Genomic DNA, 15,437 nt, shown 5'->3' with positions numbered 1-15,437 from the left:
CGATATTTCAGTAAAGTTTTGGGTAAATTGGTGTAACCTAATCTTTTTTAGAAAGTGTAAATGTCACTACAATCACCTGTCTTTTAGAGCCTGCTCCAAAGCCCACAGAAGTTGATGGAAAGACTCCCATAGACTACAATGGACTTTGGATCAGGCCTTTGGCATCTGCGACTCTAGGCTCTCCAGAGTTTCCAGATTAGCTATTGTGGAATAGCTATTCCACCATACCTGTTCCAGAATATTTTCCTGGGTAGACACTCTAATTCTGGAATAAGAGTGTGCTTTTCCAGTTTAGGTTAATCTGAAGTAAATTAATGTGTCCACAGAGTAAACTACTCTGGAATAGGTATTGCACTTTAAATTCAAACCCTACCTTAATCTGAAACTTTCAAATGTTGACAGCTGTCAGACTCTTCGAGGAAATACACACGCACAAGAGCAGACATAGTAACATCAATGATTGTGCAGCAGAACAACCCTACAAAAACAAAACATTCTCAGCATCCAAGGGGGGGTGTGTGTGTGTGTCTATATATATATATATATATATATATATATATATATGACCTACAGTGCTCATCAGATCAGAATATTAAAAGACAGCAAAATTAAGGTTACAAGAATTCTGGTCTCTGAATATCTCAGAGCAGAAAGAAGTCTTGTATATTGTCCACCTGGGCTCCTTTAGTATGTGTGTTTTGGACTTAATGTTGGTATTGCAGATCAATTTTAAAAAAGAGAAATTCCCTCTAGTCCTATGAGAGTAGGTAAATAACCATCTTATCTTTCTCTCCCATCACCATTGGTTACAGAAATGTCTTTCTAATCAGAAGTGCTTGCCTTTTCAATTCACTTCCAACTATCAAATTCTTTAAAAGTCTTGCAACCTGATACCATGAAGTGGTTGATGTCACAACCACAGGATTTAGGCCGACTTTAAAAACAGAATGTTTTTGATACATATTGAAGTCCACCTGCAATGATGAGAAAAGGAAGTGGACATGTTACTTTAATTTTTTTTAAATTTAAGTTCCTTTTAATGCAGTCTGGACAGTGCCTAGTGCTACCATTGTGGATGCCACTATAAACCAGCAATAGGTGTGCTGTCACTTATTATGGTATTCCTTTTGTCTGTGATAACTCAATTATGAAACCTATTAATTCATTTTCCCATAGATGACTGGTACCATTGACATGAACCTGCAGAGTGACATAATGGCAACTTTCGAAGAAAATCTTTAGTGGAATTTTGGACACTAGAAAAAGTTGCAACCTCGCCACAGTCCTTGAGTGACATTGTACTAAATGCAATGGTAAAATAAACTTGATACAAGTGCTAAATACATGTGTGCTATTTATGTATCTCAACAGTATATTGTTTAGACCACTTTGAAGAGCTGTAAACTGCTCTAGTATGTTTAATTTGCATAGCACTGTTAAATATTAAAATTATGCATTGACACATAACACATCACAGGGTATTTTTGTTGCTTGCATTTATAATCTGTCAAATCTACTTGTTGCTAGCTAGTTGAGCACGGTCATGTTTGATTGCATATACATGTTACTTATTAAAATAACACTGTAGAGATTTTTTTGGAATATCTCTCCCTGTTTTTTAATTTAGAACTTTTAAAAGCAATTATCTTTCACAACCATTCCAGAAGCTTTTTTTAAAATATACTGCCCACAGCTGATTTATTTTTCTTGTTTTCACTGGCTGTTTCTGGTTATATACACTGCATTTACATGTGGTGATAAATAATACTTTTGGAGAAGTTATCCAAACCATAACAACTTTGTGTCTTCAGAAGTGTTTTATTTTGATTAAATAGCGAAGATATCACTTTTTTAATTAATACATAAATGTGCTATTTAATAAAAACTGGACTGTGCAAAGACCTTGTAATGACCATATATACTATCTGGAAATAATTTGTATTTAAAGAACTACATTTGTGGAACGTTTGCATTTTCTGTACTTGACTTACACTTTCATTTGCCAAATTCTCTCCATTTAACCTGCCTCTACTTGGTTAAAAACGTTAACTGTTTTGTTCATGTATTTTATAGCAGAGATTGCTTGAAAGAGCAGGCAAGCCAGAGTGCTTACCTAATCATTCATATTTTGTACGCAAAGAAATTCATTGGAACTAAAACGGTTGTATTTCTGGGGAGCATTTAAAAATGCATCTGATCAATCTGTCTCTTAACCTTTAAAATACTGTTCTGTTTTTTTTTAAAGTACCTAATATGTAGCAACCCAAATCAGGATCAGAATATGATTGTACTATTTTAGTATAACTGCAACTAGAGGGGGAAAAAGACTTGCTAATATGTACATAAATCAAAGGGGTTGCAAAATCCCAATTACAATTTAGAACTTCCTACCTTCCAGCTGTCTGCCTGTGCCTCCTTATAGCCTCTATCTGCCTCTGCTCTAGCAAATCACACTCTCAGGTAGGGAGCTGATACCTACTCTGCCATGACAGATCTACTGTCTAACTGCTTCTATCTAACAGAGTAGCTACTCTTTGACTTCAGGTTTAATACCCCATTCAGATGAATTAAGATCCATTATTTGGCTGCACCCTTAAGCCTACATTACCACATCAGTTTATGAATCATACATATGAGTTGGGTATTTAATATTTTAATGAAAACGTAAATTCTTAACCCTACTAAACAATTTAAAAACCAGTGCACCCTGCTGCAGTAACCTGTGCTTCTGTATACTCCTGTTACACACAGGGCCTTGCCCATAGAGTGGTAAGCCACGGGCAATGAAGGGTAGGGCTGCGGTTAAGACACGGCACCGGGAGGGAGAGTACGAGTAGATTTAATTCCCAACTCTGCCACTGACTTTCTGAGGGACCTAGCTAAGGTCACTTAATGTCGCAGCTCCCAGCTGAGCAGCAAGGATATTTTTCCTACCTCAAAAGGGGCGTGGGGGGGAGACGCTCACAGTACGTGAGGAGCGAGGTTGCTCTTCGAAGCTGCCCTGGGCTGGCTGAGTCCCCCCAAGTCCAGCCTGGGGACTCGGGGCGGAGCTGCCCCCTGGTTCGGGGGCTATAACACCCTAGGCTGACCCGGGCGAGCCTGGGGCTGCACACTGGGCTGACGGCGCCCGGCTGGGGCACAGGAGCGGGGGTCGGGCTACCTCTGACAAGGTAGGTGCGCAGCGCACGGGGCTGCTGGCGGCTGACCTGCCTTGGAGCCGGGGGCTGCGGGGAGGCCCTCTGCGCCATTCCCGCTGTTGGGCGGGGGCGGGGGCGAAGGGGCCGGGAGGGAAGCGGAGGGAGCCGAGGACCCTGTGCCTGCCCCCCCTCGCGCCCCCGCGTGGTGCTGGGAGCAGGGGGGCTGCCCCGCCCGGCTGCAGGAGCCAGCCTCCTGCCTGGCTGCTCTCGGTCACGCCGGCTGCTGCTGGCCGGCTCCCTGCCGCTGGCGCGAGGCAGACGTGCCGGCCTCTCCTGGGCTGGGCTCCGGCCCGGCTCACGCGGCTGCCGGCGGCGGCTCCTGCCTGGTGCCGCGCTGCGCTCCCTGCCGCGGAGCCCATCCCCTGACGCTGCCGGGGAGGGAGGCTTGAGAGGAGCAGCCGCCGCCTAATGGCGAGCCCCGCTGGTTGTTTACCGTGGCTCCCGGGCGGGTTCATGGTGACGGTCAGGGCTCTGCTCTTCTGGGCGCTGGTGTATAGCTACTGCGCAGCCTGCGCCTGCATAGAGCTGCTGAAACTTTTGTGGAGCATCGGAAGGAGTCCAGGCAAGACCTTCCAGCGGATCATCCGGGAGAATCCTCCAGCCTGCCTCAGTGATCCCTCCTTGGGCACCCACTGCTACGTGAGAATTAAGGTAAAGGCTGTTGGTTTCTGCGCTAATCACTCAATACGGGGGTGCGAGGGGGTAACCTGACTGCCGCTAAACATAAATAACAGGTGACTCGCTCTCCTTGCTTGTAAAACCCGAGGGTGCGGGGTGGGGACTGGCTGGTCTCTTGCATTTCCCCTTCTTTTCTCTCTGAAGATCTGCTGTAGCGCCGTTTGTTTCTTGGGTTGGTGCTGAAGGGAAAGCCGCACTGAGTGTGTTTGATTCATTCAAACGAAAGGGAATGGTCTTGGTTATCTCTTCGTTTTAGTGCGTGCCGTGTAGTGACATTTAGAACCCGTTCTACGTGCATCACGAAGATGGGGTTTGCAAACAGTAATCCATTTTGAAACAGTCACACTGTGTGCATATCATATCGGGTCTTTTGTCGGAATTGTTTCACTCTGCTTCTATTGATTTGTTGTCTTAAAGACAGAGCTGAATTTTCCTGTGCAAAGCACACAGAATCCTTGCAGGTCACCTTCGTTCGCGGGGTGATCCGTTCGACCTGAGTGGAATCAGCTCTGTTCAATAAAGTGTAACCTAGCTACAGCTATAGCTACTGATGGGGGGGGGGGGAGGAAACTTGATGAAAATAACCAGTGTGTATGCAAATCAGCTGAGCCAGGTGATGTGTCTCAGAGTTTTTGAGGGAATTAACAAATGAACTTACTCAACCTCTGGTCATTACTTTCAGAAAGTCATGGAACACTAGAATTAGACAATCAGGGAAAATTCAAGGTGGCACTAATCACTATTCTTTCCAAGCTGCTCCTACGTGCATGTTCTGTCAGCCCTCCCAGGGTTGCCTGGTGTGATGAATCATGCATACTGTATAGATGCTTAACACAGTATAAAGCATGCACTCTGTATGTGCACTGATGAGGATTCCAGAGACAAGACCACTGTCAGATGATCAAGTTGTCTCTCCACTTTACCAGGAGCTTGAGCACTCAAACTGGTGCCAGGTGAGAACAGAACTGAGTGAAATCGACTGATTATGCCCCACCAGGATGGCAAGGCCTGTTCAGCTGCTGGGCTATCATTGTCCTTTGCCACTAGCCTAACTTGCCCGTGTGGGAGATAGGATCTCAGGCTTTATACCCATATACAACATTCCCCCCCCCTTTATAACAAACAATACCATATTTTAACTGATCATGTTGGGGGGGGGGGGTAAATTATTGCAGTAAAACATTTTGGGGATAAATGAAATCATTGACTATATCCAGAACACCCATTTCTCTCAAGAAATATGAAACATCTTTTCCATCAATAATAGAAGGCAAAGTGTATTTTTGTTGTGATCAGTACTAGAGTAGTGCTTACATGTCCCAAGTAAAACAGCAAAGATGAAAGTCTGGATCTTGAAATGTTGTGAAAAAAAAGGAATGACATTTCAACACAGCCTGGATGTGAAGTTTGAAGATGATGCTCCAGTTACAGCTTGGATGACTGTGCAGATGATGATGTCAACAGTCACAGAAAAAGTGGGGAGAAGAGAGGGCTCGAGAAGGTAGATGAGAAGCTCAGTTTGGGGCATATTGAGTTTAAACAGCTGCCTGGACATCCATGAGATAATTTCAGGGAGACAAGATAGTTTTGGATGGAGGAACAGAGGTCAGGAGAAGAAAGGTAAATTTATGAGTCATCAGCATACAGATGACGATTGAAGGTGTGTGAGTGGATGAGATATTGTTTGAGGTGATAGATATATACACAGAGAGAGATAGAAAGGGATGAGGAGTTTGAGGACAAAGTCCTATGGGTCACCCATTGAAAGAGAGGAAAGGAGGACCCACTAAACAAGACATTGAAGAGCGGCAGGAGGATAACAAGGAGAGAAAGGAATCATAAAAACCAAAAGAGGACATGATTTTTGAGAAGTACAAATGGGTATGGGGTCAAATGTGGCTGAGACGATATCACAGATGATGATGAGGGAATAGATGCCCTGAGATATGACCAGGAAGAGGTCATTAGAGACTTTAAAATTAGGGCTGTCGATTAATCACAGTTAACTCATGTGATTAACTCAAAAAAATTAATCGTGATTAAAAAAATTAATCGCAATTAATTGCCATTTTAATTGCACTGTTAAACAATAGAATACCAATTTAAATTTATTAAATATTTTCGTATCTATTGATTTCAAATACAAAACAGAATACAAAGTATATATTATTATTTTTAATTACAAATATTTAAACTGCAAAAATGACAAAAGAAATAGCATTTTTCAATTCGCCTCATACAAATACTGTAGTGCAATCTCTTTGTCGTGAAAGTGCAACTTACAAAGGTAGATTTTTTTTGTTACATAACTGCACTCAAGAACAAAACAATGTAAAACTTCAGAGCCTACAAGTCCATTCAGTCCTACTTCTTGTTCAGCCAATGGCTAAGACAAACAAGTTTGTTTACATTTACATGAGATAATGCTGCCCTCTTCTTATTTACAATGTCACCAGAAAGTGAGAACAGGTATTTGCATAGCACTTTTGTAGCTGGCGTTGCAAGATATTTACGTGCTAGATGCACTAAGGATTCATATGCCCCTTCATGCTTCGGCCACCATTCCAGCGGACATGCTTCCATGCTGATGACGCTTGTTAAAAAAAAAAATGCGTTAATTAAATTTGTGACTGAAGTCTTTGGGGGAGAATTGTTTGTCCCTTGCTCTGTTTTACCAGCATTCTGCCATATATTTCACGTTATAGCAGTCTTGGATGATGACCCAGCACATGTTGTTCGCTTGAAGAACACTTTCACTGTAGATTTAACAAAATGCAAAGAAGACACCAATGTGAAATTTCTAAAGATAGCTAGAGCACTTGACCCAAGATTTAAGAATCTGAAGTGCCTTCTAAAATCTGAGAGGGACCAAGTGTGGAGCATGCTTTCAAAAATCTTAAAAGAGCAACACTCCGACGGGGAAACTACAGAACCCGAACCACCAAAAAAGAAAATCAACCTTCTGCAGGTGGCATCTGGCTCAGATGATGAAAATGAACATGTGTCGCTGCACACTGCTTTGGATTGTTATCAAGCAGAACCCGTCACCAGCATGGACACGTCCTCTGGAATGGTGGTTGAAACATAAAGGGACATATGAATCCTTAGCACGTAAATATCTTGCAACGCCGACTACAATGGTGCCATGCAAACACCTGTTTTTACTTTCAGGTGACATTGTAAACAAGAAGCAGTCAGCATTATATCCTGCAAATGTAAACGAACTTGTTTGTCCGAGTGATTGGCTGAACAAGAAGTAGGACTGAGTGGACTTGTAGGCTCTGAAGTTTTACATTGTTTTGTTTCTGAGTTCAATTACGTAACAAAAAAATCTACATCTGTAAGTTGCACTTTCACGACAAAGAGATTGCACTACAGTACTTGTATGAGGCAAATTGAAAAATACTATTTCTTTTGTTTTTTACAGTGCAATTACTTATAATCAAAAATAAAGTGAGCACTGTACACTTTGTATTCTGTGTTGTAATTGAAATCAATATATTTGAAAATGTAGAAAACATCCAAAAATATTTAAATAAATGGTATTCTATTATTGTTTAACAGTGTGATTAATCGTAATTAAATTTTTTAATCATGATTAATTTTTTTTAATCTCTTGACAGCCCTATAATGTATAGATAATGTCACAAATAATTCCTGAATACTGCTCACTGAATTTGATGCTTCTAAACTTTTGTGAATTAATTTCCTGTCTTCACTGGAGTTAGTGTGTAAAACTGTTGTAATGCGGGGGTGAGGAGGGGGCGCGGCGCTTGGGAAGAATCGGGCCCAAATTCTTCATAAAATCCAAAATGAGTATGAAAAAGAGAAAAAAAATATTTCCCTTCTAGAACCCTGGTCCCAAGATATAAGTTGATGCATTTGCAGTATCAGGGGCAGCTCAAGGAAGTTCAAGCAGATACAGCCAGGAAGTTCTGGCTACTGTACTTTCACCATCATGGAGAGTACATCAGCCCTTGATCCACAGGCAAAAGCATTAATTGATCAGGTTGTAGAGAGGAGGCAGTACATTCTGTTACATCTATAAAGAAGTACAATCTCTCCTTATGTGAAACCCAAACCAACAGACTAATGCTTCACAAGCCAACTCTTTCCCAAGTCCCATATCCCCTTGTCTCAGGAAGGTCTTCACCAGCAGTATCTCCTCAGATCTACCATAACACTGTTTGTGTGTGAAGACAATGTACAGCCTCATAGGCAATATTCAGAGTATACTAGTCAGCTCTATACCTGTAACCTTTTGGATCGCTCTCAAGTCCATGGCTGAGCATTAAGTTTTCTTCATTAGGGAGGCAGGAACCATCAAATCTATTCAGCCATCATTTCAGCCCATTTAGTCAAAGTCTACTCAGTCTAACCTTCAGTTGACGTATCTCAGCAGAGCTCCATTAATTTAAATAGAGCTATGTCAGTTTACACTGACTCAGCTTCTGGCCTACTGACAATAAACACCTTGCCTATTGGTAATTTTCACAAATCATAAAAATTCTCAGGGGGCTTATGGCTCCAGCCAATTTCAGTAAATAAAGACGAGGTAGGTGAAATAGTCACATTAATAGACCTTCTTTTCCAATCTCTCTGAGAAAAGCCTTAATGGACTTCAACTTTTTAAAATAAAAATAAGCGTGTTTTAAACCTTGTGGCACATCAAAAATATACAATTTTTAACTACCTTAATTAATTTTGATGAACTTTCATTTTAAAAAAACCCATAGGTCAGTCAACTCTATACCTGTTTTCAATGTGATATAATTTTAAATATCTGAGAATTACATCATCTAACTCACAAGCTGTACAGCAGATATAAAGTATTCTTGGCATGGACTAAAATACATTCTATCTAGTGGTTGTTTGGTGTTCTATGTGAACTGAATGGGTGATAGTTCCTAGTTACCTAGTATGTAGTTACCTGCGCATCACACCAGTCGGTGCTCTTGTTGGAAATCTTAGCAGAGTCACATAACTATACAGGCATAGAAACTGAACGACCTTGTCACCTGCTAGAGGAGATCCTTCCAGAATAGTTGGTAAGCTTGTACTACCACTGCCCATACATCATTGATCTGTGAAGATAAAGAAGACTTCAATTTCCAGGACTGTCAATTTGGCACTTATGTTAACCACTAAATTCATCTCTTTGAATACCTTTGAAAATCATATTAATACTCAGATCCTCATTGCAGCAGTACTGGGCAGCAATCAGATCACAATACTTTTTTTTCTTTCCCTTCCAGGATTCAGGGTTAAGATTCCACTATGTAGCTGCTGGAGAACGGGGTAAACCACTCATGCTGCTGCTTCATGGCTTTCCAGAGTTCTGGTAAAACTCCCCACTTGTTCTCATTTCACTACAGACATAGTTTATATACCATTTAAATCCACTCTGCTATTCTCCATAACTATGTTCAAATATCCCAGTAATGGTAAGTTTTAAGACTGAACAAACCACTGCAACTGAGCATGCTATGCATTCATTTTTTCCGATTGTACCATCCACAAAATAATCTCGAGGTGTTCATCTAAACCAAAATACCTCTTTCCATTCTAGTTCAGGAAATATTTCTTCATGTGTATACACTTTTCATCAAACTATCAGGAGAGCCATTTACTCTGTTCTAGTACATTTCAGGGTTGACAAAGCATAAACATTTAGAATGAGTATTCCGGTGTTCGGACACTATGGTGATGGGCACTAGCACAAAAACCCAGGCAGACTTTTAAGTGAAAAATGTATCAGTATATTTATTAATAAATAATGGCGTAGCATACTATATATTGTAAGAAATACAGGGAGGGAAATGTACAGTTTTAAAGGCCTAGAGTCTATTGTGTAGCTTAACTACTTTTAGGTGTCACTAAGGGAAAAAGGCTCCATTAAAGTTATTACATCTGCAGGCCCGTGAAGAAGCCTGGTGGATCAAAGGTAAACAAAACCTAAAGTGTTTATTTGTAATGATGAAAGGACCAAGTTTCTAACATTTTGGCCATATCATTTAGGCTGTGATTGCCAGATTTAACAAGGTAAAATCATTGCAGGTCATGCCTTTCGCAACATTCTGTGTATTGTCTGACTACTCAAATGGAATGGGATATTGAATAAGAAAACTGCTATATAGGTCATTGTTAACACCAGTAGCATAGCTTATACCTGCTGTTTTTAAAAGAAGACGACAATAAAGTAATGGATGAGATAAAATATGGACGCTAAAATATTATGGTTGGCTTGTTACTGAATCTATGCAGAATTTTATGTATGAACTGAGATTTTGTTTTGAAAGCATGAGATAAAAGAATAACAATATGAGTAGTATAAAACAGTAAACCTGTACTTTTTGGATAGTAACAGGAATGGAATTATGAAGCTTAATTGCAAAATCCTCTAGCTTCCAATGTCTCAAGGTTATTACTAAGACACACGAAATAACCAGTCATTGCTGATCTCAGTGAGCAACTGAGGGTGTATATTGACAAAAGGTCAAATATATAATGCACCACTGCCATTAAATCCCTTATATGCACATTTTTTTACATCAATACAAAATTTTATGGGAAACTAATATAAAAATTTTAAAATTGGTGTAAAAAATTCAGACAGCTGAATGCCTGTAAGGATGTGTGTGAGCTGCTGAATTTTGTATAAACTGCCTTCCAGAAATAACATGATCAGAAAAACCCCAAATAGCTCCAGTTATTCAGCCTTGAGAAAATAAAGGTATTTACCAACATTTCAAAATCCTTCCTGCAAAGCAGTGGTCTCACTAGATAAATACTTTAGGCATGATAAAAAAGTGTTGTATGAAAAGATCAGTGATACATGTTGAACACAGAGGCTGATGACAGGATACTTTTACTGGATAGCCCATGCCTCTGGGATCTGCTTCTCTTGGTGATCTGCTAAGGCTACAGTTAGGTCTTGCACAGCACCCTGATGCTTGCCAATCTGTTCATTAAGCCTTTAACTGATTGATGGACCATCATGACAGAAGGGTATGGAGATATAAAGGTGGTATGTCATTAAAAAAGAAAATATTTACTGTGTCATGTTGTTTCACTTTAATGAGGTATTTGTGATAGCCCGTATAGTTACCATGGTAAACTTGACTTACTGGGCAGTGTATATTGATTTTTTAAAAATAAAAGTTATTTATAGAAACCTGTATTTATTAAATCTTATATTTATTTGCATTAACATAGGGCACCCAGATGGAACTGTGATGGATGTTGTGTTTACAGTAATAACATTTTCTTTGATTAATCCAGGAACAATGTAATGTTGACCATGATGTGTTCAAAATCCCTGATTGATTAACATTACCCCCAAAGCAGAAGGCATAAGGATCTGAAATAAAATGCTACTTGGAGTCTGGCAGAATTCTACACCTCTCTCTTATGCTATTTGACTTCCCAAATGCTTCATTTATGTTGTTTATTTGAGATCTTTGCAGTAGGGCTAATAGTAAAAGTTAGCAAGCAGGGGTCCATGTTATATTATCTGTGGTTAAAATGATCATAACATTTTTCATATGTCCTTGAATGATATTATAATATAGTGCCAAATCCTTCCAGGTTCTTAGCACCTCCTAGAAGGTGTTGGGTATCGTCAATTTAAATTGATTTCATTAAGAGTTGAAGGATAGGTAGCACCTTGCAGGACGAGGCCCACAGTCTTTTATTATCTTTATACCATTTTTATCCAGTTATAATCTATTATTTCTAAACCCAAGAATAATCCAAATCTTTCTCTGGATGCTTATTAAACTCTTCCTCACTCTAAGTAATTTAAAGTAAGTAATTTCTGTCTTTATTCTCCATAGAAACACAAGCAGTAAAATACCATGTACGGTACTGACGCCCTGACAGCTGTTAATCTTCATTGTTCTGGGAGAGTTTAGAGTGACTGAATAAGGACACACACATTAATATAGCACAGATGATAAACCATAGAATATCAGTTGATCAAATTAACTTGTAACATATTTTATTAATCCTTTGCTTTACATTGTGAATGAATTATCGTTCCTTCCTTCTCCCCTCCCCCAAAGAAACCCAGATGTGTTCATCTTGTCATTTGGGGCCCTCCATTCAAGCCCTATCTGGTGCAGGAGGAAGGTGACAGGAGAAGTAGCTCTCCACATCCCATATTCTGAGGCCAGTTGAGTCCTCAGAATTACAGCAGTCTCAGGGATGCTCTAATTTTTGCCAGCTACCTATGGCACTAAGAAGCCATGAATAACTGGACCATAGAGACAGTCTGGTTATACCCTCTTTCCCTCAGCTATGTTCCCTATCTTAGGGGCTTCGAGAAGATGGTGGTGTAGAACCACTCATGCTAGCTCATCTCCCCTACAGATTCCCTTTCTAGTGGGAATTCCCAACCAGACAGAAGGAACCACCATGCTATGGCAAAAAGGGGCCATACATAACAGAGAATCAAGCCAATAGAATTTAACATTACCCTATTATAGAGGCTGTACTACTGACTGAATTCTAGTATTCTTCCATGTAACCTTTAACTACATTTTTTCTCCTTTATTAGGTATTCTTGGCGCCATCAATTGCGAGAATTTAAAAGTGAATATCGAGTTGTGGCACTGGATTTGAGAGGTTATGGAGAAACAGATGCTCCTTCTCACCAGGACAATTACAAGTTAGATTGCCTAATTACAGATATAAAGGATATTTTGGAATCTCTAGGTGCGTTAGCAGAAGCCAAACTGCCCAAGTTGTTAATTTTATTTCATTTGTTGCAGAAATATAAATAGGTATCCTATGATTTTAAAAAAAATTCCAAGGTGATTGCTTTTGTTTTAATATATGCATTTAGTTGATGATATTGTCTAAGAAAATTTGATTCAAATAGATCTGACTTATTTTATGGATTTTAGTCCATACTAATTCTTGAACAGTATGAAAAGTTTTGTTTTCAAGTCAATATGCCTAGGTCAGCATAAGGAATATGCAAAAATGAAAAGCCCTAAAGATGCTCTTATATGCCCCCATCCTGCAATGGGATCTGGTAGCACAGCTGGATCCAGTACTATAGCCTTATGCTGAGTACCACTGAAGTCAGTGAGTCTCCACCTAATACTGACCCTTGTACTTAGTGAATCTAATCATAGGATTAGGGTCTTAAGCGTCAGTAGCACTTACAGGGCCTCACTACTAGAAGATGGAAACCAAAACAGCATGGTGAGATTTTCTGGTACTACAATGCAAAGTGCATATGCTCTGCCCTCTGAGTGACAGTAGTGTAGGGACTGTATAGCATTAATAAAAAAGAAAACAACTTACTAAAATGTTACTGCATATACACAATAACCAATTCTCAATTGTCAATATTCAGCTGAGCTTTACAGTTCATTTATGTACTCCCTTGTACAGGCCAAATCATGGCCAAGCTTGCACAGCTGCGAAAAGGGGACTAAGAGGGGACATAAGGTACTGTACTCCTTATGTCCTTGCATAGGCTATGTGTACCACAGGTAGCAGCATGGGAGGGGAAGCAAGCTCTGTAAAGCTGCTGGATCTCCCCTATTCAGGGGGAAATGTAGCTGTGCTGGATATAAGGACACCATAGGATACTTCCCCTCCAGAGTAGTGGGGAGATCCAGAGGCACATTGCTACTCTCTGAGTCGTTATCCCTCACAAGCTGCACACAGGGCAGTGCAAGAAACACTGGGCAAATTGTAAAGTGATGATCTAGCCCTCAGGTTTGAATTTAGAACTGGTCTGAAAATTTTGAATCCCATCAAAAGATGGGGCATGACATCACAAACTTTGTTTGCGTTTTCTAAGCAGCTCTAGTTTTATTAAACTCCTCAGTAATGCCATGGTTGTGCTTTGCGATGTATTGCGCTCTCTCATTATAAGCCCTGCTTCACAGGGGCTTAAAAGTTCCTAGAAAAAAATGACCTCTTGACTCAAATTTCCCCTTGTTCTTGCTCCAGAGAGGAATTATTTTGGAAAGTCAGATAAAATCAAAAGTGGACAGAGAGATTTTTATCAGAGTAGATAAAAGGTGTTTGTCTTACTTTTGACATTTCTCTCTTGCTTTCTGTCAGAGAACCCAAAATAATTTGGATTTTACACATCTGACTTGGCATGTATATAGAGCGCTTTAATTCTCAGTAAGGAACTGGGGCTTTGCAATGTAGGTCTGTCTGGGTTAAAAAGGTGGAATTTCCTAAAGCACAGAAGTCTTGAATTAACTCTGCTCCTGGTGAGTCAGTGGTCAAATTCCCACTGATATTAGTGGAAGCATAGTTAGGCCAATGCTTAGCACTTTTGAAATTCCGACCTAAAGAGAATATGAATAAGTAAAGAAGTGTTCGGAGCCTGTACACCATCCTCCCTATCTGTTTAAGTGTGCAGTAATGTGGCTATCTGGGTATAATTCCCACCGTTACAATGATGCAGAATTGAGATTTTGAACACCAATGTGACCAGCTTGGCCACATTGCACATAGCCATTAGGGCACGGAAATGATCTCATACAGTAAGATGACTTAGGTCACATATACAAGGGGGGACAAAGTATATTTGCAGTGGAAACCATTACTTTTAATTACCTGTTAAAATTTCAAGCGTAACACTCACTAATCTCTTTTTTTATGTTTAATAAAGGAAGTGTTGACACATTTTTAACTATGGCAGTGTAAATAATTTAAGAAAAAATGAAAAAGTTGAAGTGTTGTTAGCAAATATGTTGGAACATTTGTTTTTGTTTAACTGTCATTATTTTATGTGATAACTCATTTTCATATAACTGTCAGTAAACAAATGTCAATCTGTCTTTATGTGGCAGGGTACAATAAGTGTATGCTGATTGGCCATGACTGGGGTGGAATGATCGCTTGGTTAGTTGCTATTTGTTATCCGGAAATGGTGACCAAGCTTATTGTGGTTAATTTCCCTCATCCCTCTGTATTTACAGGTGAGTTTTACAATATTTTTATATTAACCCAAAATATTCGCATTTTCACTAAGCAGGCAGATTTGGTGCTTATTTAAGGGTAGATCTGGAGAGGCACTGCACACCAGGATACCTAGGGGTGCTGTGAAAGAACATTACAAGTGCTCAGTACCTCTTGGAATCTGTCCCTTATTTAAATAAAACCCAAAGCTGTTAAATATTTTGCATTAAAGCATAATTTTACAGTAGTGTGTGAGGGTACTAGCATGCAGATATACTGGCTTCTTGTCTTTGGAAAACCATGGCCTGATTCTCATTTACACTCAGGCTGCTTTACTTGGCTCTGGCAGTGCAAAGGTGCCTTAAGGTGGATGAAAATGACCCATTATATTGCCACAGAAGTGTAAAGCCAGAGGCAGATTACGATTTGTAGGGCCCTGGGCCAGAGCAAGTAGGGGACCCTCCCTGCACCTTCCGCCTGCAGTCTCCCCTCCGCCGCTCCTCCCACCACTCCTTGTGCCGCTCCACCTGCCCACCCGGCACTCCTGCCAGAGAGCGGGGTCAGGGCGTGGGGCTTCCCCCGCTTCCTGGCAGGAGTGCCGGGCAGGTGGAGGGGGGAAGGCCCCTC

General features: G+C 40.4%; 2 protein-coding genes and 1 long non-coding RNA gene across 4 annotated transcripts in view; 2 read left to right on the top strand and 1 right to left on the bottom strand.

The window, feature by feature from the left end:
- BRDT (bromodomain testis associated) overlaps nt 1-1,255 on the top strand; it is a 41,112-nt gene extending 39,857 nt beyond the window's left edge. The window contains exon 19 of the mRNA XM_074962235.1: nt 1,177-1,255. Coding sequence (XP_074818336.1) covers nt 1,177-1,242 — 66 coding nt within the window. The 3' untranslated portion in view covers nt 1,243-1,255. The remainder of the gene's footprint in view (nt 1-1,176) is intronic.
- A 2,208-nt stretch (nt 1,256-3,463) lies between these two features.
- EPHX4 (epoxide hydrolase 4) overlaps nt 3,464-15,437 on the top strand; it is a 24,386-nt gene continuing 12,412 nt past the window's right edge. For both annotated transcript variants that reach the window (XM_074961341.1, XM_074961342.1), the window contains exons 1-4: nt 3,464-3,848; nt 9,131-9,216; nt 12,433-12,590; nt 14,702-14,830. In XM_074961341.1, coding sequence (XP_074817442.1) covers nt 3,606-3,848; nt 9,131-9,216; nt 12,433-12,590; nt 14,702-14,830 — 616 coding nt within the window. In that variant the 5' untranslated portion in view covers nt 3,464-3,605. The remainder of the gene's footprint in view (nt 3,849-9,130; nt 9,217-12,432; nt 12,591-14,701; nt 14,831-15,437) is intronic.
- The window catches only part of LOC141992369 (uncharacterized), a 25,164-nt gene continuing 18,572 nt past the window's right edge, over nt 8,846-15,437 (bottom strand). Inside the window, exon 3 of the long non-coding RNA XR_012640582.1 lies at nt 8,846-8,959. This is a non-coding gene — a long non-coding RNA (uncharacterized LOC141992369). The remainder of the gene's footprint in view (nt 8,960-15,437) is intronic.

Source organism: Natator depressus, chromosome 8, assembly GCF_965152275.1.
Source record: "Natator depressus isolate rNatDep1 chromosome 8, rNatDep2.hap1, whole genome shotgun sequence".
Classification (NCBI taxonomy): domain Eukaryota; kingdom Metazoa; phylum Chordata; order Testudines; family Cheloniidae; genus Natator; species Natator depressus.
The sequence above is the reverse complement of the archived record's forward strand: the minus strand, read 5'-3'. Positions and strand labels throughout refer to the sequence as shown.